The 27,379-nt window shown below is 43.3% G+C and overlaps 1 protein-coding gene across 6 annotated transcripts in view; it reads right to left on the bottom strand.

Moving 5' to 3' along the window:
* The window catches only part of LOC115174984 (kinase D-interacting substrate of 220 kDa B), a 59,927-nt gene extending 33,739 nt beyond the window's left edge, over window positions 1-26,188 (bottom strand). For 4 of the 6 annotated variants that reach the window (XM_029734071.1, XM_029734075.1, XM_029734076.1 and 1 more), the window contains exons 1-16: window positions 26,020-26,188; window positions 20,504-20,668; window positions 20,092-20,190; window positions 19,791-19,889; window positions 17,792-17,890; window positions 17,522-17,623; window positions 17,279-17,377; window positions 16,903-17,100; window positions 16,630-16,728; window positions 16,196-16,294; window positions 15,985-16,083; window positions 6,408-6,585; window positions 5,830-5,994; window positions 2,950-3,129; window positions 2,279-2,444; window positions 2,004-2,155 (exon numbers count right to left, since the gene is read on the bottom strand). In XM_029734071.1, the coding sequence (XP_029589931.1) occupies window positions 2,004-2,155; window positions 2,279-2,444; window positions 2,950-3,129; window positions 5,830-5,994; window positions 6,408-6,585; window positions 15,985-16,083; window positions 16,196-16,294; window positions 16,630-16,728; window positions 16,903-17,100; window positions 17,279-17,377; window positions 17,522-17,623; window positions 17,792-17,890; window positions 19,791-19,889; window positions 20,092-20,190; window positions 20,504-20,635 (1,966 nt within the window). In that variant the 5' untranslated portion in view covers window positions 20,636-20,668; window positions 26,020-26,188. Of the gene's footprint in view, window positions 1-2,003; window positions 2,156-2,278; window positions 2,445-2,949; window positions 3,130-5,829; window positions 5,995-6,407; window positions 6,586-15,984; window positions 16,084-16,195; window positions 16,295-16,629; window positions 16,729-16,902; window positions 17,101-17,278; window positions 17,378-17,521; window positions 17,624-17,791; window positions 17,891-19,790; window positions 19,890-20,091; window positions 20,191-20,503; window positions 20,669-22,501; window positions 22,594-26,019 lie in introns of those variants that run through there. The other 2 variants (XM_029734073.1, XM_029734077.1) reach the window with 2 other exon arrangements.
* Window positions 26,189-27,379: the final 1,191 nt, after the last annotated feature.

Raw genomic sequence — 27,379 nt, 5'->3', positions numbered from 1 at the left:
CACTACCTAGTGATTCTCTGCTCACTACCTAGTGATTCTCTGCTCACTACCTAGTGATTCTCTGCTCACTACCTAGTGATTCTCTGCTCACTACCTAGTGATTCTCTGCTCACTACCTAGTGATTCTCTGCCCACTACCTAGTGATTCTCTGCTCACTACCTAGTGATTCTCTGCTCACTACCTAGTGATTCTCTGCTCACTACCTAGTGATTCTCTGCTCACTACCTAGTGATTCTCTGCTCACTACCTAGTGATTCTCTGCCCACTACCTAGTGATTCTCTGCTCACTACCTAGTGATTCTCTGCCCACTACCTAGTGATTCTCTGCTCACTACCTAGTGATTCTCTGCTCACTACCTAGTGATTCTCTGCTCACTACCTAGTGATTCTCTGCTCACTACCTAGTGATTCTCTGCTCATGACTAGATTTTTTTATTTATTTAACCTTTATTTATCTAGGTAAGTCAGTTAAGAACAAATTATTATTTACAATGACGTCCTGCCCCGGCCAAACCCTCCCCTAACCCGGACGATTCTGGGCCAATTGTGCGCCGCCCTATGGTATTCTCGATCACGGCCGGTTGTGACACAGCCTGGGATCAAACCAGGGTCTGTAGTGACGCCTCTAGCGCTGCGATGCAGTGCCTTAGAACGCTGCGCCACTCGGGAGCAAGTGATTACTTAGTGATTCCTCTGGTCATTGCCTAGTGATTCCTCTGATCATTACCTAGTGATTCCTCTGATCATTACCTAGTGATTCCTCTGATCATTGGTTACCTTGTGATTCCTCTGGTCATTACCTAGTGATTCCTCTGATCATTGCCTAGTGATTCCTCTGATCATTGGTTACCTAGTGATTCCTCTGATCATTACCTTGTGATTCCTCTGATCATTGCCTAGTGATTCCTCTGGTCATTGCCTAGTGATTCCTCTGATCATTGGTTACCTTGTGATTCCTCTGATCATTACCTAGTGATTCCTCTGATCATTACCTAGTGATTCCTCTGGTCATTGGTTACCTAGTGATTCCTCTGGTCATTGGTTACCTAGTGATTCCTCTGATCATTACCTAGTGATTCCTCTGGTCATTTCCTAGTGATTCCTCTGGTCATTACCTAGTGATTCCTCTGATCATTACCTTGTGATTCCTCTGATCATTGGTTACCTAGTGATTCCTCTGATCATTGCCTAGTGATTCTTCTGGTCATTGGTTACCTAGTGATTCCTCTGATCATTACCTAGTGATTCCTCTGGTCATTGCCTAGTGATTCCTCTGGTCATTACCTAGTGATTCCTCTGATCATTACCTTGTGATTCCTCTGATCATTACCTTGTGATTCCTCTGATCATTGGTTACCTAGTGATTCCTCTGATCATTGCCTAGTGATTCCTCTGATCATTGCCTAGTGATTCCTCTGATCATTACCTAGTGATTCCTCTGATCATTACCTTGTGATTCCTCTGGTCATTGGTTACCTAGTGATTCCTCTGATCATTACCTAGTGATTCCTCTGATCATTGGTTACCTAGTGATTCCTCTGATCATTACCTAGTGATTCCTCTGGCCATTGGTTACCTAGTGATTCCTCTGATCATTACCTAGTGATTCCTCTGATCATTACCTTGTGATTCCTCTGATCATTACCTAGTGATTCCTCTGATCATTACCTTGTGATTCCTCTGATCATTACCTTGTGATTCCTCTGATCATTACCTAGTGATTCCTCTGATCATTACCTTGTGATTCCTCTGATCATTACCTAGTGATTCCTCTGATCATTACCTTGTGATTCCTCTGATCATTACCTAGTGATTCCTCTGATCATTACCTTGTGATTCCTCTGATCATTACCTAGTGATTCCTCTGATCATTACCTAGTGATTCCTCTGATCATTACCTTGTGATTCCTCTGATCATTACGTAGTGATTCCTCTGATCATTGGTTACCTTGTGATTCCTCTGATCATTGGTTACCTAGTGATTCCTCTGGTCATTGGTTACCTTGTGATTCCTCTGTCTTGAAGACCCTGAAGAGGCGGGTGGCCATGAAGCCAAACTCCCTCTCACAGGCATCAGACAGGGTGGCTATCATCTCTGCCAGGCTGGTCTCCCCTCCCACACTGGACAGACGGTTGTAGTCCGTGAACAGGAACCTGCAACAGTAAAGGGAAGGGGTGGACATTAAATCATCGGTCAAACACAAACTACAACTTATAAAGAAAGGTACCTGACGGGCAGGACATGGGTGGTTTGTGTGTGTGTGTGTGTGTGTGTACCTAACGGGCAGAGCGCGGGTGGTCTGCTCTGGCAGGTCAGGGGGGTTGACAAACATCAGTTTGAGTAGCAGCTCCAGGTAACCGATGTGTCGGGCCAAACGGGTACTTATCACCCACGCCCAGTTCCAGTTCTCACCCTCACGACGACTGCCGAAGTACACCACCACTACACAGAGAGGGAAACTGTTATCTCCTAACTGGGTCATTAAAAGACACCTCCACTACAAAACAAAGGAAGACAAACAGAGTTACTGCGTCAAACTCTTACTGTGTCATTGAAAGTGTTTGGAAAAGCCAGAGAGAGACAGACAGAATGAGCTCTTACTGTGTCATTGAAAGTGGCCAATTGTGCACCTCACTATGGGACTCCCAATCACGAATCGAACCAGGGTTTGTAGTGATGCCTCTAGCACTGAGATGCAGTGCCTTAGACCGCTGCGCCACTCGGGAGCATAGGCTACTAGACTACGGGATCCTCGGGACGTCGCTACCCTAAACCTAACCTTAACCCCTACCCTAACCTTAACCATAACCCTTACCTAACCCTAACCTTTGCTTAACCATTTTACATTTCAACGTGAATGGGGGTAAGGACGTACCAACGATCACGGATAGCAATGACTACAAGACTACTGGACCATAGAAAATGGATGACAGAGTGACGGTCTCACCGAAGCAGACATAGAGCAAGGCCAGAAGGCTGAGGGAGACAGCGATGGCCAGCTTGGGGTCGACGGTGAAGCCCAGGACCAGAGCTACAGAACCACACAGCAGCAGGGACATGAACCCCACCAGCCAGGAGAACTGGAACAATGGCTCCACCTGCTGGCCAGCAAACGTCTTCATCTCATCTGAAGAGAGGGAGGAGATGAAAGGAGGATAAAGATACTTATGAGATTGTAGGTTCATTTGTGAAACTCAATAATCTGTTAATATTAAATCCAGGCACCACAAGCTAAAATTATGTTTTTTTTGCATCTACTTATCAATTTTGAGATTGTTTGGTATTTTGGTCCATTAATATTCGTTTTTTCAAAAAGTAAAAACAACAATGTCAAAATGTTGATGATCCATAATTTCAAACCACTACATTGAATCCCACATAATTTAAAAGTCAATTTCATAGAGAATGTAACAAATTAGACTATATATAGTAACTTACTTTGAAGAGATGGTGATTGGGTCTAAATAGCTGTTTGGTGTTTCTAAGTCTAAATTCAGTGTAATTGTCTTCAACTGCCATTTCCCGGAAGTCAGCCTTTTCCTACACGCCAACTCGTGTTTCTCAGCCTCAGAAGCATCTGCATTCACCAAATGTTGCGTGGTTATCCTTAAACTTATTCTTCAGACATATTCATAGGGAATTGTTGATACGTTGTCAAATTTCTACTCTAGATGACATTTTCTTCAGAAAAATCTGCCAAAAATGAATTTTACGTACGTTTCTATAGTATTTTACAGGTAGAAAGAAGTATTTATCCACAATATGTTATGTATAAGTCAGGTCCTGGAGTGTCTTAAGAAATGTTCATTTTAAATTAGGCTGACTTCTTCCAGTGTCCAGAAAAATGAATTTGTGTGATATGCAAATATACACATTTAATGAAATAACCTTATTTGCATATATGTAAACAATATTTCAGATTTTTTTTAAATAAAACCCCCTTATATCTGTGTGTTGTTTGCATTGCTAGTGAAGTCTGGTTGCATTATTGCATTGTTAAAGTACAGTAGAAGTCGAAGTTTACATACACCTTAGCCAAATACATTTCAACTCAGTTTTTCACAATTCCTGACATTTAATCCTAATAAAAATCCCCTGTCATAGGTCAGTTAGGATCACCACTTTATTGTAAGAATGTGAAATGTTAGAATAATAGTTGAGAGAATGATTTATTTCAGCTTTTATTCCCAGTGGGTCAGAAGTTTACATACACTCAATTAGTATTTGGTAGCATAGCCTTTAAATTGTTTAACTCGGGTCAAACGTTTTGGCTAGCCTTCTTATTGGGTGAATTTTCGCACATTCGTCCTGACAGAGCTGGTGTAACTGAGTCAGGTTTGTAGGCCTCCTTGCTCACACACGCTTTTTCAGTTCTACCTACAAATGTTGTATGGGATTGAGGTCAGGGCTTTGTGATGGCCACTCCAATACCTTGACTTTGTTGTCCATAAGCCATTTTGCCACAACTTTGGAAGTATGCTTGGGGTCATTGTCCATTTGGAAGACCCATTTGCGACCAAGCTTTAACTTCCTGACTGTCTTGAGATGTTGCTTCAATATATCCACATAATGTTCCTTCCTCATGATGCCATCTATTTTGTGAAGTGCACCAGTCCCTCCTGAAGCAAAGCACCCCCACAACATGATGCTGCCACCCCCGTGCTTCACAGTTGGGATGGTATTCTTCGGCTTGCAAGCCTCCTCCTTTTTCCTCCAAACATAACGATGGTCATTATGGCCAAACAGTTATATTTTTGTTTCATCAGACCAGAGGACATTTCTCCAAAAAGTACGATCTTTGTCCCCATGTGCAGTTGCAAACCGTAGTCTGGCTTTTTTATGGTGGTTTTGGAGCAGTGGCTTCTTCCTTGCTGAGCGGCCTTTCAGGTTATATGATACTTTTGTACCTGTTTCCTCCAGCATCTTCACAAGGTCCTTTGCTGTCGTTCTGGGATTGATTTGCACTTTTCGCACCAAAGTACGTTAATCTCTAGGGACAGAACGCGTCTCCTTCCTGAGCGGTATGACGGCTGCGTGGTCCCATGGTGTTTATACTTTCATACTATTATTTGTACAGATGAACGTGGTACCTTCAGGCATTTGGAAATTGCTCCCAAGAATGAACCAGACTTGTGGAGGTCTACAATTTTTTTTCTGAGGTCTTGGTTGATTTCTTTAGATTTTCCCATGATGTCAAGCAAAGGGACACTGAGTTTGAAGGTAGGCCTTGAAATACATCCACAGGTCCACCTCCAATTGACTCAAATGATGTCAATTAGCCTATGGAATTTTCCAAGCTGTTTAAAGGCACAGTCAACTTAGTGTATGTAAACTTCTGACCCACTGGAATTGTGATACAGTGAATTACAAGTGAAATAATCTGTCTGTAAACAATTGTTGGAAAAATTACTTGTGTCATGCACAAAGTAGATGTCCTAACCGACTTGCCAAAACTATAGTTTGTTAACAATGAATTTGTGGAGTAGTTGAAAAACAAGTTTTAATGACTCAAACCTAAGTGTATGTAAACTTCCAACTTCAACTGCACATATAATTCACTGTATCACAATTCCAGTGGGTCATACGTTTACATACACATACAACTGTATCTAGTCTGGTAATTGTGTTGGAGAACGTTTTGTTCTCCAACACAAAAACATTTACTCTATTAGGGTGTGGTGCCTGGCCTTAACAGCTATCTTATTATTAACATGTATAACATATTTTTAACATATCATTTTTGTTCTATTTGAGCAGTATAATAAAAGCTCAGACTCTTGTATAGAAGTGAGTGGAGCCTTGACAAGCGGACTGCCTAGTTCCTTACCCTCCAGTTTCTTGAGCAGGAAAGACTTGCCGCTGCCCCACTGGGCGTACAGGCCCACACAGATGGGTGGCTGCATGGTGGGCTCACTGAGAATGTCAGCCAGGGCACTGCTGTACAGGTCATAACCCAGCATGTCTCCGTCAGACTCCGTAGGGGACAGGTGTCCTGGGAGGGACACATGGAAAGATAGGATGAGGTTAGTCAACACAGTTCTAGATGGGAGTACATACAGTGTATAATTTGTGTGTACCAATTTTCTTTGTCTACTTCTTTACATTTTGTATACCCTATCGTCAAACACAAAGGTTACAGCAGTGAGACTATTAAAGGAAAACCACCCAAAAACAATATTTTGGTATTTGTTTCATTAGTCCATTGTTGGCATAGTCCCAAAATGTTTTGCTTGTCAACAATCAAGTTTTATATATCTTGAAAAAGGCATTATACAGGGATGATTTCTGTATTTTGAAAGTTTCAACAATAAACTAAAGAAACAAATACCAAAAATATTGTTTTTGGGTGGAATTTTCCTTTAACTGGCGAAAGTGACTGAGCTGCCGGTGAGTAGGGAAACTTACGGGCTCCAAAGATCTGGGTGAGGATGCTCTTCTGGTGGCTGCAGTCGATGTTGTAGGGGGTCTCGCCGGCCTTGTTGGGCCTGTAGAGCAGGCGGCCATCTTTAGGGTTACGCAGGAGGAGCTCCGCCAGTCTGCGGCTCCGCCCCCGGATGGCGATGTGGAGGGGGGTGTCACCTCTCTAGAGAGAGACAGATGGTATCTTTAATTTAAAAAGCATTGCTCCCTTCGGTATCAACATAGACTTTGATCTGAAGTCATTCTTGTGATTTTGCTATTCATTGTAAATGTTTGTAGGCCTATGTAGCCAAATTGTATCTATGATCGTATGCTATCCATTCATGTTTTTGGTATGTTATTTTTATATCTGAGAATTAACCAATGATATCAGGCCACACCCGGACATGATTACAGACACCTGTGTGTGTCCTTTGACACTATATAAACTAGTGACCCTCAGTGTGTGTCATTATACCCTGATGAAGACAGCTTGTCTGTCGAAACGTTGGTTATTAGGTTATTAAATTATTGCATCTGAGTTCCTAGAGTGTGTGGCTCTCTGTTTCTTTTTCCTGTATCAAATTGTATACCTACTGACTCTTCTGCCTTTAACAGATTACGTATTATTGGATCCCTTGATAAAGATGAGCAAAAAAAGACTATAAAATAAATAATATACCGTAAATTCCGGACTATAAGCCGCAACTTTTTTCCCACGCTTTGAGCCTCGCGGCTTAAACAATGACGCGGCTAATATATGGATTTTTCCCGCTTTCAATTTTTTTTCTTCCAAAAAAACACATTCTGTGACGTGCTCAGTTTTTTGCCGGCATGAAGCTTTCATTAGACCAATGAAATTGCCGAACAGGTTAAGGTCAAACAACTTTTTGGTTTACTGTTTAGATTAAATCGAGCGCTCTCAAACTTCCCATCATTCTGATTACGGTAGTCATTTTGTCATCCTCATCATGGCAAAGACACGGAGAAATGCATATGATGCAGCTTTCAAGTTGAAGGCGATTGATCTGGCTGTTGGAAAAGGAAATAGAGCTGCTGCACGGGAGCTTGGTCTTAATGAGTCGATGATAAGACGTTGGAAACAGCAGCGTGAGGAATTGACTCAGTGCAAAAAGACAACTAAAGCTTACTACTAATAATTTTTTTTTTGTTACAAGCCGTGTTTCGTTAAAGCCTGTTTATTTTTGTTACAAGCCGTGTTTCGTTAAAGCCTTGTAAAGTTCATTTGTTTCAATGTACCGGTAGGCACCTGCGGCTTATAGACATGTGCGGCTTATTTATGTTCAAAATAATATTTGTTTTTTAATTCAATGGGTGCGGCTTATATTCAGGTGCGCTTAATAGTCCGGAAATTACGGTAGTATATTATGTTCTCCAAAAAACTGAAACATTTGACTATTTTAAACTAATACAATTGCTCAGAGAGATTCTGTTTAATAATTAATACAAATAAATCTAAAAAAGATAGGGGACCCCTGTTTTCAATACTCTAGCGCCCTCCCCTTGCGAGGATAACGACACTGAGCCTTTTTCTCAAATGTTTCATGAGATTGGCTAAAACGTTGGGACCATTCCTCAGAATGGTCAGAATCTTTCCAAATTCTTGATATACTTTGTCTGCTTTTATGGACTACCCTCTTTAATTCAAACAAGAGGTTTTCAACGGGGTTCAAGTCCAGTAGCTGAGATGGCCATTAAAAAATGTAGATTTTGTGGTCAATTAACCATTTCTTTTTGGATTTTGATTAGTGCTTAGGGTTATTGTCTTGCTGGAAGATCCACTTGTGGCCAAGTGTCAGCCTCCTGGCAGAGGCAGCCAGGTTTTTTGACAAAAATATCCTGGTACTTGGTAAAGTTCATGATGCCATTGACCTTAACAAGGGCCCCAGGACCAGTGGAAGCAAAATAGCTGAATAACATCAAAGATCCACCACCATATTCTACTGTAGATCAAATATACTTTTCTGCAAATGCTTCTGTCCAAGTGGCCAAAGAGATGTATTTTCATGTCACCTGACCATAGCACCACCTGGAGTTTGATAAACGGCATTGGCACTTGAATTGGAACCGGTGCTATGTCTAATGACATGAAAATAGAGCTCTGGAAAGAAGCTGTATACAGCAATGGTCTAAGACCCCTCCCAATGTGTTACCCAATCTCATAAAACATTTTAGAAAAATGCTCAGTATCAGTATTGAAACCAGGGGTGGCAATAATTTTTACCCCTCTCTTTTTGAGATTATTAGTTAAGCAATTGTATTAGTATAAAATAACAATTTCAACAACAAAAATTAGCATGCAATATAGATCAGTATTTGTATTATTTCTTTTATACAGTTTTTTGCTCATCTTCATCAAATGGTGCCAATAATTATGGATCCTGACTGTATACGCCACGTACAATGTATATACAGTATATATAAACTCAGCAAAAAAAGAAACGTCCTCTCACTGTCAACTGCGTTTATTTTCAGCAAACTTAACATGTGTAAATATTTGTATGAACATAACAAGATTCAACAACTGAGACATAAACTAAACAAGTTCAACAGACATGTGACAACAGAAATGGAATAATGTGTTCCTGAACAAAGGGGGGGTCAAAATCAAAAGTAACAGTCAGTATTTGGTGTGGCCACCAGCTGCATTAAGTACTGCAGTGCATCTCCTCCTCATGGACTGCACCAGATTTGCCAGTTCTTGCTGTGAGATGTTACCCCACTCTTCCACCAAGGCACCTGCAAGTTCCCGGACATTACTGGTGGGGAATGGGCCTAGCCCTCACCCTCCGATCCAACAGGTCTCAGACGTGCTCAACGGGATTGAGATCTGGGCTCTTCACTGGCCATGGCAGAACACTGACATTCCTGTCTCGCAGGAAATCACACACAGAACGAGCAGTATGGCTGGTGGCATTGTCATGCTGGAGGGTCATGTCAGGATGAGCCTGCAGGAAGGGTACCACATGAGGGAGGAGGATGTCTTCCCTGTAACGTACAGCGTTGAGATAGCCTGTTGTCATTGCAGGCACAGTCCGATGATGCTGTGACATACCGCCCCAGACCATGACAGACCCTCCACCTCCAAATCAATCCCGCTCCAGAGTACAGGCCTCGGTGTAACGCTCATTCCTTCGACAACAAACGCGAATCCGACCATCACCCCTGATGAGACAAAACCGCAACTCGTCAGTGAAGAGCACTTTTTGCCAGTCCTGTCTGGTCCAGCGACGGTGGGTTTGTGCCCATAGGCAACGTTGTTGCCGGTGATGTCTGGTGAGGACCTGCTTTACCAATGGCCTACAAGCCCTTAGTCCAGCCTCTCTCAGCCTATTGCGGACAGTCTGAGCACTGATGGAGGGATTGTGCGTTCCTGGTGTAACTCGGGCAGTTGTTGTTGCCATCCTGTACCTGTCCCGCAGGTGTGATGTTCGGCTGTACCGATCCTGTGCAGGTGTTGTTACACGTGGTCTGCCACTACGAGGATGATCAGCTGTCCGTCCTGTCTCCCTGTAGCGCTGTCTTAGGCGTCTCACAGTACGGACATTGCCATTTATTGCCCTGGCCACATCTGCAGTCCTCAAGCCTCCTTGCAGCATGCCTAAGGCACATTCACGCAGATGAGCAGGGACCCTGGGCATCTTTCTTTTGATGTTTTTCAGAGTCAGTAGAAAGGCCTCTTTAGTGTCCTAAGTTTTCATAACTTTGACCTTAATTGCCTACCGTCTGTAAGCTGTTAGTGTCTTAACGACCGTTCCACAGACGCATTTTCATTAATTGTTTATGGTTCATTGAACAAGCATGGGAAACAGTGTTTAAACCCTTTACAATGAAGATTTGTGAAGTTACTTGGATTTTTACAAATTATCTTTGAAAGAAAGGGTCCTGAAAAAGGGACGTTTCTTTTTTTGCTCAGTTTAGATATATACAGGGGTGAAAGTAAGGTGGTACGGTCCGGTACGGTGTCCTGGCAAAAATAAATAGTGGGGGTACGCCGTGCCGGTAAAACATGAGCATATCACAATTAATACAACATGCCCAAAGAACTATAGGCTATAACACCATTATTTAACATTACTGCATGTCAGCCGCATGAAACATTTGCAAATTGACTGGAAACCAGGTGGTATACGTTCCAAATTGCGCTGTGGTTTGAGGAGAACACACATTTTGTCAAGGCGGACATGAGTGGCCGAGACTGAGGCGCGCATGGATAACCGTGGATGCATCAATTCAGGCTACAAGTGTAGGCCTAATGACAATCACAGAATGACATTACAATACATGCAGGTGTTTTGTAACTGATGTCTCTTTCCATTCAACAAATTGCGGATGCACAGTGCACTGTTGGGGTTTGGATGCTTAAATTATTTTGTGAGTGAACGAATCTGCGCTGGTAGCCGACAGGAGCGCCTTTGAACCTCTTAAGGATCGGACCCTGTTTTTCAATTTTCGCCTAAAATGACATACCCAAATCTAACTACATGTAGCTCAGGACCTGAAGCAAGGATATGCATATTCTTGATACCATTTGAAAGGAAACAATTCCACAAAGTGTGTGGAAATGTGAAATTAATGTAGGAGAATATAAACATTAGATCTGGTAAAAGATAATACAAAGAAGAAAAAAAACAGGCGCAATTTAGATTTTGGCAGCAGTGTATGTGCAAAGTTTTAGACTGATCCAATAAACCATTGCATATCTGTTCAAAATGTTGTATCAAGACTGCTCAAATGTGCCTAATTGGTTTATTAATACATTTTCAATTTCATAATTGTGCACTCTCCTCAAACAATAGCATGGTATTATTTCACTGTAATAGCTACTGTAAATTGGACAGTGCAATTAGATGGGCTTTCTGCCCATATCAGATATGTCTATGTCCTGGGAAAAATGTTTGTTACTTACAACCTCATGCTAATCACATTAGCCTACGTTAGCTCAACTTTCCTGCGGGGGGACCGATCCCGTAGAGGTTTGAAGTGACTGTTTGACAATCAGATGAATACATCATGACTAGTCGTGTTCATGTCACATTAAAAGGCATAGGAGGCGTGTCCATGAAGCTAGAGGAAGCTAAAATTTCCCTAAAGTAAATTGAATTAAATTGCCAAAACTATACAGCCTAATTAGCCTAATCCTGTCTATACAGAAATAAATACAATCATTTAATAGGCTAGTACACCAGAAAGCATGATTTGGCCACAGAGGATTATTAGCTAAAAAAAAAGAAAAAAAGAAAAAGACAAGTGGATAGTTTCAAACCGCATAGCCCGCAATTTGGGCAGCGCGCTGCAAATACCAAATATATGATTGTTGAGTTGCGACTGTCGGGGAAAAGCAGAGAGACCCAGCCAGGCATATCTCAATATTAAAAAATATGAATCGCAGAAAAACTGTTTGGAAAGCAAATCGCTATTGATAACAATGAAAATAATCCAATCTGTCTTTTAGTTATCAATATTCTTAACTTAATTGGCACTAGCGGAGAACATCGGCCATATCCCTGGTGAGTGCATATTCACTGTCTTTATCATTGGGTCATTGCTACTTCGTTTGTTTTTGGACAATAATTTCCTCCTCCGGGTTAGATGGACGTCATATTGTATGTGTCTCCCCTTTTCGTAGGCCGATTATATGAATCAGACAACATTGTTTTTATTGATCTGTTTGTCAGTGTCGGCAGAGCTGGCCACCCTGTCATTTTTATAATTGTCCTATTTAAAAAAATGTGTGCGTGCACTTGGGTGTCCCGTACCAGTAAGAAATGAAATCTACTTTCACCCTTGTATGTACAGTGCATTCGGAAAGTACTCAGACCCCTTCCCTTTTTCCACATTTTGTTACGTTACAGCCTTATTCTAAAATTGATTAAATAAATAAAAAAATCCTCATTAATCTACACACAATACCCCACAATGACAAAGCAAAAACAGGTTTTTAGAAAGTATTTAGTATTTAGACCCTTTGCTATGAAACTCCAAATTGAGCTCAGGTGCATCCTGTGTCCATTGATCATTCTTGAGATGTTTCTACAACTTGTTTGGAGTCCACCTGTGGTAAATTCAATTGATTGGACATGATTTGGAAAGGCACACACCTGTCTATACAAGGTCCCACAGTTGACAGTGCATGTTAGAGCAAAAATCAAGCCATGTGACCCGAAGGAATTGTCCGTAGCCTTCTGAGACAGGATTGTGTTGAAGCACAGATCTAGAGAAGGTGCCAAAAAATGTCTGCAGCATTAAAGGTCCTCAAGAACACAGTGGCCTCCATCATTCTTAAATGGAAGAAGTTTGGAACCACCAAGACTCTTCCTAGAGCTGGCCACCCAGCCAAACTGAGCAATCGGGGGACAAGGGCATTGGTCAGGGAGGTGACCAAGAACCCGATGGTCCCTCTGACAGAGGTTCAGAGTTCCTCTGTGGAGATGGGAGAACCTTCCAGAAGGACAACCATCTCTGCAGCACTCCACCAATCAGGCCTTTATGGTAGACTGGCCAGACAGAAGCCGCTCCGGAGTAAAAGACACATGATAGCTCACTTGGAGTATGCCACAAGGCACCTAAAGGATTCTCCAACCATGAGAAACAAGATTCTCTGGTCTGATGAAACTAAGATTGAACTCTTTGGCCTGAATGCCAAGCGTCACATCTGGAGGAAACCTGGCACCATTCCTACGTTGAAGCTTGGTGGTGGTGGCAGCATCATGCTGTGGGGATGTTTTTCAGCGGCAGGGACTGGGAGACTAGTCAGGATCGAGGGAAAGATGAACGGAGCAAAGTACAGAGCGATCCTTGATGAACACCTGCTCCAGAGCGCTCAGGACCTCAGACGAAGGTTCACCTTCCAACAGGACAACGACCCTAAGCACACAGCCAAGACAACGCAGGAATGGCTGAGCCCGGACTTGAAAAATATCGAACATCTCTGGAAAGACCTGAAAACAGCTGTGCAGCGACGCTCCCCATCCAACCTGACAGAGCTTGAGAGGATCTGCATAGAAAATTGGGAGAAACTTCCCAAATACAGGTGTGCCAAGCTTGTAGCGTCATACCCAAGAAGACTTGAGGCTGCCAAAGGTGCTTCAACAAAGTACTGAGTAAAGGGTCTGAATATTTATGTAGATGTGATATTTCTAAAAGTTGTGTTCGAATACACATACTGTATAATACATACTTAATGAGAATTTACTACATACTATTAGTTCATTTAAGTATACTGTAAACGAACATTATCCTTCCAGTTGAGCGTACTAGCGCTTCACCTGTCTACCGGAAGTTGATAATGTTGCTATGCAACCTCTCGCTAGCTTATTAGCATAACAAATTACTAGCTAGACATTTTAAGACTTTGGGTGTGTTTGTAAATTCAATCTGGAGTGCTAGAGAGCGCGCAGAGTGTTCTCTGGGTGTTTGTAAATTCAGAGCGTTATCAGATTGTCCGTTGGTAAATTTAGAGTGTACACCGGACGCTCTGGCCGAGGTGTAGAGCCTTTCTCTCATGTTTCTCATCTCTGTCAGGTAAGGGCATCAGGTGTGTCTTTTAGAGTAGTGGTGTCCTGCATTCTCTGTCAGGTAAGGGCATCAGGTGTGTCTTTTAGAGAAGTGGTGTCCTGCATTCTCTGTCAGGTAAGGGCATCAGGTGTGTCTTTTAGAGTAGTGGTGTCCTGCATTCTCTGTCAGGTAAGGGCATCAGGTGTGTCTTTTAGAGTAGTGGTGTCCTGCATTCTCTGTCAGGTAAGGGCATCAGGTGTGTCTTTTAGAGTAGTGGTGTCCAGCATTCTCTGTCAGGTAAGGGCATCAGGTGTGTCTTTTAGAGTAGTGGTGTCCTGCATTCTCTGTCAGGTAAGGGCATCAGGTGTGTCTTTTAGAGTAGTGGTGTCCTGCATTCTCTGTCAGGTAAGGGCATCAGGTGTGTCTTTTAGAGTAGTGGTGTCCTGCATTCTCTGTCAGGTAAGGGCATCAGGTGTGTCTTTTAGAGTAGTGGTGTCCTGCATTCTCTGTCAGGTAAGGGCATCAGGTGTGTCTTTTAGAGTAGTGGTGTCCTGCATTCTCTGTCAGGTAAGGGCATCAGGTGTGTCTTTTAGAGTAGTGGTGTCCTGCATTCTCTGTCAGGTAAGGGCATCAGGTGTGTCTTTTAGAGTAGTGGTGTCCTGCATTCTCGGATTCATTACAGTAGTTGCATGTTCAATAATATGAGAGGATAGGCTTGCTATTGTCACATGTTTTTTAAGCTCTTAAAATGTCAGTTCCTTCCATGCATAGTATTTTCTGTTGGTCACTTCATTTCACTGTTTGGAATTAATTTAACCATTTGTTAACCAGTTAATGGGCGTTGGTTAGTCGGCAACAAAATTGACAAACATTTTCATCACTAGCGGTGAAACAATGTATTTTACCCCTTTTTTCAATCTTGGCTCATCGCTGCAACTCCCCAACGCGCTCGAGAGAGGAGAAGGTGGAGTCATGCGTCCTCTGAAACATGGCCCGCCTAACCGTACTCCTTAACACCCGCCAGCTTAACCCGGAAGCCAGCTGCACCAATGTGTTGGAGGAAACACCGTTCAACTGGCATCCGGGGTCAGCCCGCAGGCACCCGGCCCGCCACAAGAAGTCACTAGAGCGCGATAAGTCAAATAAAGCCCAACCGGTCAAACCCTCCCCTAAACCGGACAACGCTGGGTCAATTGTGCGTTGTCCTATGGGACTCCCGACCACAGCCGGTTGTGGCACAGCCCGACATATGAACCCGGGACCGTAGTAACGCCTCTAGCACTGCATGCAATGCGCCACTTGGGAGGCCCGTGAACCATTCTTGATACACACTGGAAACTGTTGAGTATGAAAAACTCAGCAGTGTTGCAGTTCTTGACAAACAAACCGGTGCGCCTGGCACCTATCACCATACCCCGTTCAAAGGCACTTAAATCTGTCACCCTCTAAATGAAAAACATATACAATCCTTGTCTCAGTTATCTCAAGGCTTAAAAATCCTTCTTTAACCTGGCTCCTTCCCTTCATCTACACTGATTGACATCAATTAGGGATCATAGACTGACCAGGTGAAAACTATGTCATGGAAAGAGCATGTTTTGTACACTCCGTGAAAATATTTAAGCAATAATGCCCGAGGAGGTGTGGTATATGGCCAATATACCACGGCTAAGGGCTGTTCTTATGCATGATGCAACGTGGAGTGTATATTGTCCATATACCACAAACCCCCAAGGTGCCTTATTGCTATTATAAACTGGCTACCAACGTAATGAAAATAAGCAGTGAAAATAAATGTTTTGTCATACCCATGGTATACAACAGCTGTCAGCCAATCAGCATTCAGGGCTCAAACCACCCAGTTTATAATGTTAAGTAACCAAGCCGAGCTGTACTAGACTGGCCTGGTTACGCTTCCACCATAGTTTCTGGATCCGTGCTGGAAAGGACAATGTGGATAGAAAATACCCAAGACAGCACAGTATGTCAGCCAATCAGCATTCAGGGCTCGAACCACCCAGTTTATAAAATGCTTTATATGGTTATAGATGTAAAAGAGGTGTACCTTGTCCACAGCAGACACCTTGGCTCCTTTGTCCAGCAGAAGCTCCACTATGTCAATGTTCCTCATCTTAGTAGCTTTGATCAGAGGGCTCTCTAAATCCTGACACCAGGACACATAAAAACAGGTGAGAAAGCCGTTTAAATAGAATATGTGTGTGCGTCTGGTGATAGTTGAGATATGGTTAGATTTACTGTAAGGTGTTTTCTCTGACCTTGGTGCAGGTCTCTGTGTCGGGGTTGCACTGGAGGATATCTCTCACCATGGTGGCGTTGCCTTTCTCCACAGCCCAGTACAGGGCTGTCTTGTTGTCCTGCAGGAGGTGAGGTGGATTGTATTTACTGTCATCAATAATGTAGTATTCAACATCTGTGTCCCTATCCCCTATATAGTGCACTCATTTCCATCAGAGCCCTATGGGCCCTGGTCAAAAGTAGTGCACTATACACGCAATAGAGTGCCATTTGGACACACGGTATGGGTCTCTGTAGCTCAGCTGGTAGAGCATGATGCTTGCAATGCCAGGAGAATGGCTTCAATTAAATGTGTGCACGCATGACAGTAAATCACTTTGGATAAAAGCATCTGCTAAATGGCATACATACACACATATATTATATATAAGTAGTCAGGTGTCAGACTCCCTACCTGTCCTCTGATGTCTATGTCGGCATATTTGTGCAGCAGAGCCCTCACTATCTCCACATGTCCTCCTCTCACTGCTCCGATAAGCACCGTGTCTCCACTCTGTACAACACACACACACACACACACACACACACACACACACACACACACACACACACACACACACACACACACACACACACACACACACACAGGTCAGCACACAGCTTACACTACATCCACATCTCAATACAGCACTTATAATCCACAATCTGTGTGCGCTCCCTTGCCCACCCTGTCTGGTATGTTGACGTAGGTGCCAGCATCCAGCAGGTCCTGTACTATCTCAGTATAGCCCTCCTTGGCAGCGATCATCAGGGCTGTGTTCCCGTCCTTGTCTGTCATGTTGACGTTAGGGTTCCTCTTCAGAAGCTCCTTCACCACCTCAGGGAAACCTCCCTTCACTGCCACGATCAGAGCTGTCATCGAGTTCTACAAGGGGGAGGGAGAAGATTGGAGGAAGATGTACAGAGCCTTTCTCTATGACTTTAGACAGGTGATATAAGAGTGAGAGGTGTAGACTGCAGAACAATAATTTAATTAACATATCTGTTCATTAGAATATCTGTTCATTAACAAGATATTGTATTTCTGTGGTGTAGAGACATACCGCCCCCTCCTGGTCGACATCGGCTCCATTCTCCAGCAGATGCATCACACAGTCAAAATTGCCCTTCCTGGCTGCCCAGATCAGAGGGGTGGTACCATACTGAGAGAGAAAGACACACACAGGGTTATCCATACTGGCACAGGTCCCTATTTCTGGCCAAACTGGGACACCACTAACCCAGTGGGCCACCACTAACCCAAAGGTTGGCATTGCCCAGCCATGCGTCCCAATCAGTTGTCTCACCTTGTCAGAGCAGTTGACCTTGGCTCCGTTCTCCAGCAAGACCTGGACGATCTCAGCATGACCTCTGCCTGCTGCCCAGATGATGGGGTACACACTGTATTGCTGATGAGGAAGACAGAAAGTCAGAGGTACTTAGTCAATGGCTGGATAGATGGGGTTGTGACGTACTGCATCTCCTTAGCCATGAGGGTTTATGAATGACAGGTATAGGAACGCCATTACCCATGTGAGGAATACGTCATGAATAGGTATTTGATTGACTGCCATTACCTGCCCAGTAGTGTTGGGGTTGGCTCCGTTCTCAAGGAGAACCTCGGTTACCTCCACGCGGCCTTTATAGGCAGCCCACATGAGGGCCGTCCAGCCTCCCTGCAGAACAACATCAATTACTGTACACAAACACAATCCTGCACACATTACAGTACCTTCATGGCTTTGCATGCAAAGAAATTACAAGCATAGCCTGTACATTGAATAGTTCTGTGTTTTTATTGAAAACACTAACTGAAGTGGACTGGGACAAGCATACAAATCAAGTTGATACAATCACCAAAACATTATTGCTTATTACTGATTGTGGCCAGTTGAACTGACTGAGTGTCTCAGCATGTCCCTGTGCTCTATGTAAGCGCTGCTGAGATAGGACTGTACAGTATAATATACATTACCAGTTAAAAGTTGATACACCTACTCATTCAAGGGTTTTTCTTTATTTTTACTATTTTCTACATTGTAGTATAATAGTGAATACATCAAAACTATGAAATAACACATATGGAATCATGTAGTAACCAAAAAAGTGTTAAACAAATCAAAATATATTTTATACTTGAGATTCTTCAAAGTAGCGACCCTTTGCCTTGATGACAGCTTGCACTCTTGGCATTCTCTCAACCAGCTTCATGAGGTAATCACCTGGAATGCTTTTCCAACAGTCTTGAAGGAGTTCCCACATATGCTGAGCACTTGTTGGCTGCTTTTCCTTCACTCTGCAGTCCAACTCGCCCCAAACCATCTCAATTGGGTTGAGGTCAGGTGATTGTGGAGGCCAGGTCATCTGATGCAACACTCCATCACTCTCCTTCTTGGTCAAATAGCCCTTAAACAGCCTGGAGGTGTGTTTTGGGCCATTGTCCTGGTGAAAAACAAATGATAGTCCCACTAAGCACAAACCAGATGGGATGGCGTATCGCTGCAGAATGCTGTAGTAGCCATGCTGGAATTCTAAATAAATCACAGACAGTGTCACCAGCAAAGCACCCCCACACCTCTTCCTCCATGCTTCATGGTGGGAACCACATATGCCGAGATCATCTGTTCACCTACTCTGTGTCTCACAAAGACACAACGGTTTGAACCAATAATCTCAAATTTGGACTCATCAGACCAAAGGACAGATTTCCACTGGTCTAATGTCCATTGCTCATGTTTCTTGGCCCAGGCAAGTCTCTTCTTATTATTGTTGTCCTTTAGTAGTGGTTTCTTTGCAGCAACTCTACCATGAAGGCCTGATTCACGCAGTCTCCACTGAACAGTTGATGTTGAGATGTGTCTGTTACTTGAACTCTGTAAAGCATTTATTTGGGCTGAAATCTGAGGTGCAATAAACTCTAATGAACTTATCCACTGCAGCAGAGTTAACTCTGGTTCTTCCTTTCCTGTGGCGATCCTCATGAGAGACAGTTTCATCATAGCGCTTGATGTTTTTTACAACTGCACTTGAAGAAACTTTCAAAGCGCTTGAAATTTTCCGGATTGACTGACCTTCATGGACTGTTGTTTCTCTTTGCTTATTTGAGCTGTTCTTGCCATAATATGGACTTGGTCTTTTACCAAATAGGGCTATCTTCTGTATACCAACCCTACCTTGTCACAACACAATTGATTGGCTCAAACGCTTTAAGAAGGAAAGAAATTCCACAAATTAACTTTTAACAAGGCACACCTGTTAATTGAAATGCATTTCAGGTGACTACCTCATGAAGCTGGTTGAGAGAATGCCAAGAGTGTGCAAAGCTGTCATCAAGGCAAAGGGTGGCTACTTTGAAGAATCTCAAGCATAACATATATTTTTATTTGTTTAACACTTTTGTTTACTACATGATTCCATATGTGTTATTTCATAGTTTTGATATCTTCACTACTATTCTACAATGTAGAAAATAGTAAAAATAAAGAAAAACCCTGGAATGACTGGTACCGTAGCTAATTAAACCACCAAAACACTGCTATTACTTAGGGGTTGTGGCCAATCAAACAGGTATCTCACCATGTCTCTGTGCTCTATGTAAGCACTGCTTTCTAACAGCTCCTTCACCACCTCTACATGGCCTTCCTTAGCAGCACAGATCAGAGCAGACCAGCAGTCCTGAGGGAGAGAGAATAGCACATCACACCGGTCACCATGGAAACAACAGTGACTACCGTTACCATGGAGCCATCAGGCAAAGTTCACAATGATTGGCACGTTCACGATGATTGTTATAATGAAGTCAATGTCTTCATAATAGGCTAGGCCTTGAAATTAACAGGAACAAAGACGGAGAGGGTTTATGATCCATCTATCTTACCACATCATCCAGGTTAACATTGGCTCCTCTCCTGATGAGCTCCTGTACAATCTCAATACTGCCCTGCTCCGAAGCCAGCATCAGGGGTGTCTGACCATTCTGTTAGGGAGGGGGAAAAAGGCATGCATTTTGAAAGACACTAGAAACACAATGAACAATATTTCTTTGTACAATAATAGACCCAATCTTCCCTTTTATCTTCAACAGATGCTTCTCTAGGCTATATTTTACCTTTATTAGACTGTGTCCCCCAAATGGCACCCTATTCCGTATATAGGGCACCCATTGGGCACTGGTCAATAGTAGCACACTATATAGGGGATAGGGTGCCATTTGGGACGCAGCCTATATATAATAACTATAGCTAGAGTAGTATACCTGTAGGCCTATTAGATAGTATGAGGATACTCACGTCACTCCTGCCGTCCACCTCCTTGAACTTGTCCAGGTGGGCCTTGAGCGCTGCCAGGTTCTCCTCCTCCACGTAGCTGAAGAGGTTCTGGATGGCCAGAGTGGTCATCTTGATGGAGGTGGTGGTGTCCATGGCTGCAGCTACTTCCCCTCACCACCACAGCACCTGCATGGGGAGAGATCATAGAAATAGAACGCTTTACTAACACTTTACCTATGGCATGGGTACACACAAAATGGCTGCCAAACCATACATTATGGCATCACTGACTTGATTGGGGATTCCGTTCTACTCATTCTAGTTCTGTGGGAGAGATACAGGACAGAAGGGATGTTAGGGTGGGATAACATTGGTGGGAAGGCATGGGATGCTAACAACAGTGTAATAAACACTTTATATAACAGCAAAAAACATGCTTTTCCCTCACTAGTTATAGGCTAACTTTTATAAATGAAAGGCTAGGTTATGCTATATTTGGAGTTTGATTAAAAAGCAGTGTGAAACAGTGAATGTGTGAGAAAGAGCTAGAACAGAGGACATAGCCTAGTTATCTGACCCTGGCAACCAGCAAGTGGGTCGACTACTGTGTGCGTGTCGGTCGACTCTCTCCAGTGCTATCTGGCTCCTGCAGCACAGGGGGCCTGGGCCTAGGCCTAGCTATCTCCTGACATTTAAACAACATCAGACTCAGAGAATTAAGCCAGTGCCAGATTTCAATGGGCTCACTGCTTTGGTGACAGGATTGTCACCCAGGCAGGCAGCCACAGCAGCAAGAGTTGAAAGAGATATTTGCTTGGTTTATTAAAGTCCTCCTGGCTGCTATCATCGTCTGACATATACCGTATTTATTTTCTCACTCAGAGAATAGCCTCTTCTTGGCAATGCTTGTGCACACGCAGTCTTCTTCCTATTTTACAGGCACACAAAATGGCAGCTAGTCTAATTTGTTTTTTTAGTCTTCTCAAAGCATGTGCTTTGCTGTTATTGGCGCTAGGTTATATAAAGTGCTATTGCATTGTAATTATCCATATGTTTATGGCATAGTTAAAAATTATATTTTAGCCTAGGTCATACTATAAATTCATAGGTAAACACCAATGGCATAAAAATACAACCAAAAATGTATTGCAAAGAATTAAGCAATAAGGCACGAGGGGGTGTGGTATATGGCCAATATACCACGGCTAAGGGCTGTAATTAAGTACGACGCAACACAGAGTGCCTGGATATAGGCCATATACCACAAACCCCCAAGGTGCCTTATTGCTATTATAAACTGGTTACCAACATAATTAGACCAGTAAAAATAAATGTTTTGTCATACCCGTGGTATACGGTCTGATATACCACGGCTGTCAGCCAATCAGCATTCAGGGCTCGAACCACCCAGTTAATAATCACATATTTACAACTATTCACACAGGCTCTTTGAGACAGATTTATAGACTAGGTAGCTAAGTGATGTCTGCCTGTAACCATTAACTCAAGTTAATTAATCATCATCCATAATGTGTTTCTCTAGAAAACTGGACAGTTTTAGTACAGTAACTACATTCCTATCCAACACAATACAAGCGCAGACAATATAAGCTTACAATTCAGTCAGGCAGCCAAGCATATGACCTTAACATGGGTGTGGGCGTCGGTCAGTCAAGCCACAAAAACAAACCCCTTCTGTGTGACATGAAAAGAATGACTAGATTAAGTAGCCTGGTCCTGCCGGCGGGCTGACAGCCAGTTAAAAGCATTCCTTCCATCCCCACAGAGCAGAGTGCAGCACAAGCCCTCCAGTATTCCACCACACGTCACTACCTATTGCAGCAACAGTAACACAACAGCTGAAAGCAGCCACAAAGAATAGAAAGTGGAGGCAAGGCAGCTAAACATCAAACCACATCGCCGTGTGCTGCACTGCTGCCAATGCCATTAACCTGTCGGCTGTCGCATACAGACAGGACACGGCGCAATTATTACATTGACACAACCGAGCAATCTTACCTATGGGAATAATACTGTTCTCTCTGTGGGTTGTTTTGCCTGCTGTCTCTTCACTCTGTAATTTATGCCTCCACATACACTGGTCCTGGCCAGCCCTATTGACTAGGCTATTCCCCCTGGCTGAGGCTGCTGATATTGAATTATGCATGAGGATGAGGTACCACCCAGCCTCTCTGGCACATGCTCAGAGGACAGGGAACAGTGGAGAAAAACAGGCTCAATATAGGCCAGCAGCACCACTGACCTAGAGACTTATATCAAAAGTATTTTATAAAGCCTTTATTACATCAGCAGTTAATAACTTCATTAATATGATGTAGGCCTAGTATGAGGGTTGGAACCTGACCTTCCCTTCCATCTGTGGTATGCAACAAATATAGGCCTAGATGGAACAGCTATAGTACAGTATCTGTGGTATGCAGTGAATATGAAAGGGATAAGCAGACTACGCTATAGGTCAACATCTGGAACTTCTGCAGTGTCTCTGCCGTCTGTTCAGACTGGGCTCCATCTATTTATGTGTTGTGCTTCTCTGTTTCAAAGCAAAAGTACTGAAAAATAAACATACATACATTACATCTGTGCAAGCTTGGTTGTTGCTGACTAAACTCAACTCCACGATTTACAATGTTGTTGAGCGGAAACTAGTGTGTGCAGACTGGAGAGCCGACGTCACATAGAGTTTTTATTTCAGCACCCAAAGAACGGCCCACAGTTACACAGAACAATGTAGTGTGTAATTGCGGGCTATTCTTTGGGTGCTGAAATCAGTTTTTTTGTTGTTGTTTTTTTACTTCATTATATGTGATGTCAGAACTCCAGTCCGCGCACACTGGTCAGCTCTCAACTCCATTGTAAATCGTGGAGTTGAGTTTAATCGGCTAGCTCAAATAATAATGCAAGGTTTTTAAATGTGGGGTTTACATCAAAATGATGCATAGTTTATGCATATTCACTGTGTGCAGTGACACCGCTTGTTGATTTGATACGATGCATTCGATTCGGCTACACCATCATCATCATCATCATCAGTCATCACCATCAGGATGTAGAAAGAAATGACTTGTTCAACCAATAGGGGCTGCTACCAATCATTGCCTGCTACTAGCTACCTACAAGAGAAGGTTGTAATTGCGGCACGCAATTCAGGGCGTTCCTGTATGTGGGCATTCCTGAATCTGCAGGAACCCCTCTTTATATAATACATGGCCAAAAGTATGTGGACACCTGCTCGTTGAACATCTCATCCCAAAATCATGGGCATTAATATGGAGTTGGTCCCCCCTTTGCTGCTATAACAGCCTCCACACTTCTGGGAAGGCTTTCCACTAGATGTTGGAACATTGCTGCGGGGACTTGCTTCCATTCAGCCAAAAGGGCATTAGTGAGGTTGGGCACTGATGTTGGGTGATAAGGCCTGGCTCGCAATCAGCATTCCTATTCCTCCCAAAGGTGTTCGATGGGGTTGAGGTCAGGGCTCTGTTTTTTTATTTATTTAACTAGGCAATTCAGTTAAGAACACATTCTTATTTTACAATGACGGCCTACCCCGGCCAAACCCTCCCCTAACCCGGACGACGCTGGGCCATTTGTGCGCTGCTCAATGGGACTCCTGATCACGGCCGGTTGTGATACAGCCCGGGATCGAGCCAGGGTATGTAGTGACGCCTCTAGCATTGAGATGCAGTGCCTTAGACCGCTGCGCCACTCGGGAGCAGCCCAGTCAAGTTCTTCCACACTGATCTCGACAAACCATTTCTGTATGGACCTTGCTTTGTGCACGGGGGCATTGTCATGCTGAAACAGGAAAGAGCCTTCCCCAAACTGTTGCCACAAAGTTGGAAGCACAGAATTGTCTAGAATGTCGGACCATCTCGCAGTCTGACGGACAAATCAGGGTTTTTGGTGGATCCAGGAGAACGCTACCTTCCCCAATGCGTAGTGTCAACTGTAAAGTTTGGTGGAGGAGGAATAATGGTCTGGGGCTGTGATTCATTGTTTGGGCTAGGCCCCTTAGTTCCAGTGAAGGGAAATATTAACGTTATAAGCGTGATTCATCACTCCAAAGAACACGTTTCCACTGCTCCAGAGTCCAATGGCAGCGAGCTTTACACCACACCAGCCAACGCTTGTGCTGGTGTACGGCTGCACGGCCATGGAAACCCATTTCATGAAGCTCCAGACGAAAAGTTATCGTGGCTTCCAGAGGCAGTTTGGAATTCGGTAGTAAGTTTTGCAACCGAGGGCAGCACTCGACGATCCCGTTCTGTGAGCTTGTGTAGCCTACCACTTCGAGGCTGAGCCGTTGTTGCTCCTAGACGTTTCCACTTCACAATAACAGCACTTACAGTTGACTGGGGCAGCTCTAGCTGGGCAGACATTTGACGAACTGACTTGTTGGAAAGTTGGTATCCTACGACAGTGCCATGTTGAAAGTCCCTGAGCTCTTCAGTAAGGCCATTCTAATGCTGATGTTTGTCTATGGAGATTGCATGGCTGTGTGCTCGATTTTATACACCTGTCAGCAATGTGTGTGGCTGAAATAGCCGAATATTTACTTTTGTATATATAGTGTACTTCTATTGGTCAATTTTTAAGCTAGGACTGGGGGGAGGCATGGGCACTCCAGTACAGTAAGTGGCATTAATGCGCAATAACGTTGGATGCCAGCCGCCAATAAACCCCACAGAAGAAAGGGAAGGGGTGACAACAGTAGCTAGCTAGCTGTACACAGGTAGACAGTGTCTATTACGGAGTCTAGTTGATAGGTAATCGACTAGCCGGACTGTTCCCTGGACTCCGCGTGTAGGGATTTGTACAATGCATGAACAAGGCTATTGAACTTGACATTGGTGTCTGTCTTTATTCCTTTATCCAACATATCATACTGAAACAGTGTCCTTCGCCCCCGCCTGTCAGGCACGGTTTTCCTGCAGTTCTGTTAACGACGGAGTTCATGCAGGAACCAATGAGATGCTCGAGGGTGGGCGTTCCTGCAGATAAAGGAACGCCCACGTGCAGGAACGCCCAGAATTGTGGGCTGCACACTATCGAGCTACAACGTAACAAGCGGACAACCTTGGTACCGTTACAGTAGCTAGCAAGTGAATAATAAGGTAGCTAGCTCATTTCAATTTCCAACAACATTTAGATATTAGCTAGCAGCTATTTATTTGGCTTGCCATATCGAATGTTAACTAAACCATAGACTGTCAGCTCGCTTAACGTTAGATCGCACGAGATATCACATCTTCTGAAAGAAAAATAATATTTCCGTGCCTGACTGCGACCATTATTGATTGCAGTATTTTGAATAAATGGCAATGATCACAATTAGTTGATAACATCTGTTTAAAAGCGAATATGACATTTGCTAGACGACTGCAGTTGCTAACGTTAGCAAGCAGAGTCAGACAATAACATTCAGATGTACTCGAGCTGTCAATCAAACGTCATCTATCAATGGAGGACACATTTCGATGCTTATACGTGAGAAATGGCAATTCACAGTGACATACCTTTTAATAAAACGAATATAAATGTTCCACACTTCGATGTAGTCTTCTCAATCCTCGCCTTATATGCGTGTAGTGCTCACAGGCTATTCCCCATCCTCGACAACAGCCATTTTAGTGGACCAGAAAAACACAGCACTGACTCGGGTGGCTTCCTCCCCGCTGTCCGTCAAATCATCTTCTCCCCGCCTACTAACGGTGACGTGTGGCGCTTTGAGATGCTGGGTTTACTAGGCTACTAAATTACTGTACAGGTTGAATTTGCCATTGTCGAAAACGGCAAGGTCACTAATGATATTTTATGAACTGACTAGAAAATGTTGTTAATGTAATAATATTGTGAATGTTATGTCAAAGCCTTCTTAGTGTGTTGTGGATGTATTGCTCTATATAGCCTACCACATTTCAGGTTATTGCTCTTATTTATACATTCATTCTCGATATCTTCATTTGCAAAGGAGCTGCTCTTGTGTTGAGGAAAATAATGTTTCAAAAGCCTTACGGATTAATAACTATTGTATGGTAGGTCAAAGTCCAACATTTTATGAGGAGAGTAAAGGGCAGGTGCTGAGCTGTTATAGCCTGGGCAGTGTATAGGCCCATTCCACCACCAGAAATATTCAATGCCATCTAATAATATGCACTGCTTATGACACAGAGGCAGGTGCCTGTACAAAGCTATAGGCCTACTCCCTTGGGGTATGAAGCCAAGGTAACACATTTCCAAGCTCTGATTCACAGTTTATGTGAGTATTCTACAGTGGCCTATGTGAGGAAGGACTAGCCTACTCCACGCCATTCAAACGGTGCTGTCAGGGCTTAAACAAATATGGTTTCCGAAACAAATAATGACCTTGACTTGTAAATTAAGCCATGTAGGTTGTATAAGTCAGTTTCTTTTTGTTATGTGCTTCTCAGCATGCTGGTTTCTCCTGTGTAATCTAGTCCACTGGCTGTCTCACTCCCTAGCTGTCAAACCTACAGCATATGGTAGCAATTGAGCCTGGGGACAAACAATGTAATAGGAACAATTAAACCAGTTATTCACCTTTTACATATCACACTTACTATGTCAAGTTCCAAAAAGATCCATCTTTTAATCACATAATATACAAAAACAAACCATCCACATCATCCACATTAACAATTAGCAGGGTTGGCTGCTCGGGACTATGATGAGCATTCCATTCTCTTTGCTCCAGAGCCTCAAGCAAAGGTTTCTCACAATGACCATATTTACCTAAACTTACAATCGACTCAAGAAGAAAGTTGGTTTAGTTTTCACTTCCCCTCGTAATGAAAAGAGAATCAGAACTGTCTGAAGAAGCAGTGTCCATGAATACTGTCATTTTGTCCCTTTCAC

Source organism: Salmo trutta, chromosome 35, assembly GCF_901001165.1.
Source record: "Salmo trutta chromosome 35, fSalTru1.1, whole genome shotgun sequence".
Lineage (NCBI taxonomy): Eukaryota > Metazoa > Chordata > Actinopteri > Salmoniformes > Salmonidae > Salmo > Salmo trutta.
Note: the sequence above shows the minus strand (reverse complement) of the source record. Positions and strands in the feature narration are given on the sequence as shown.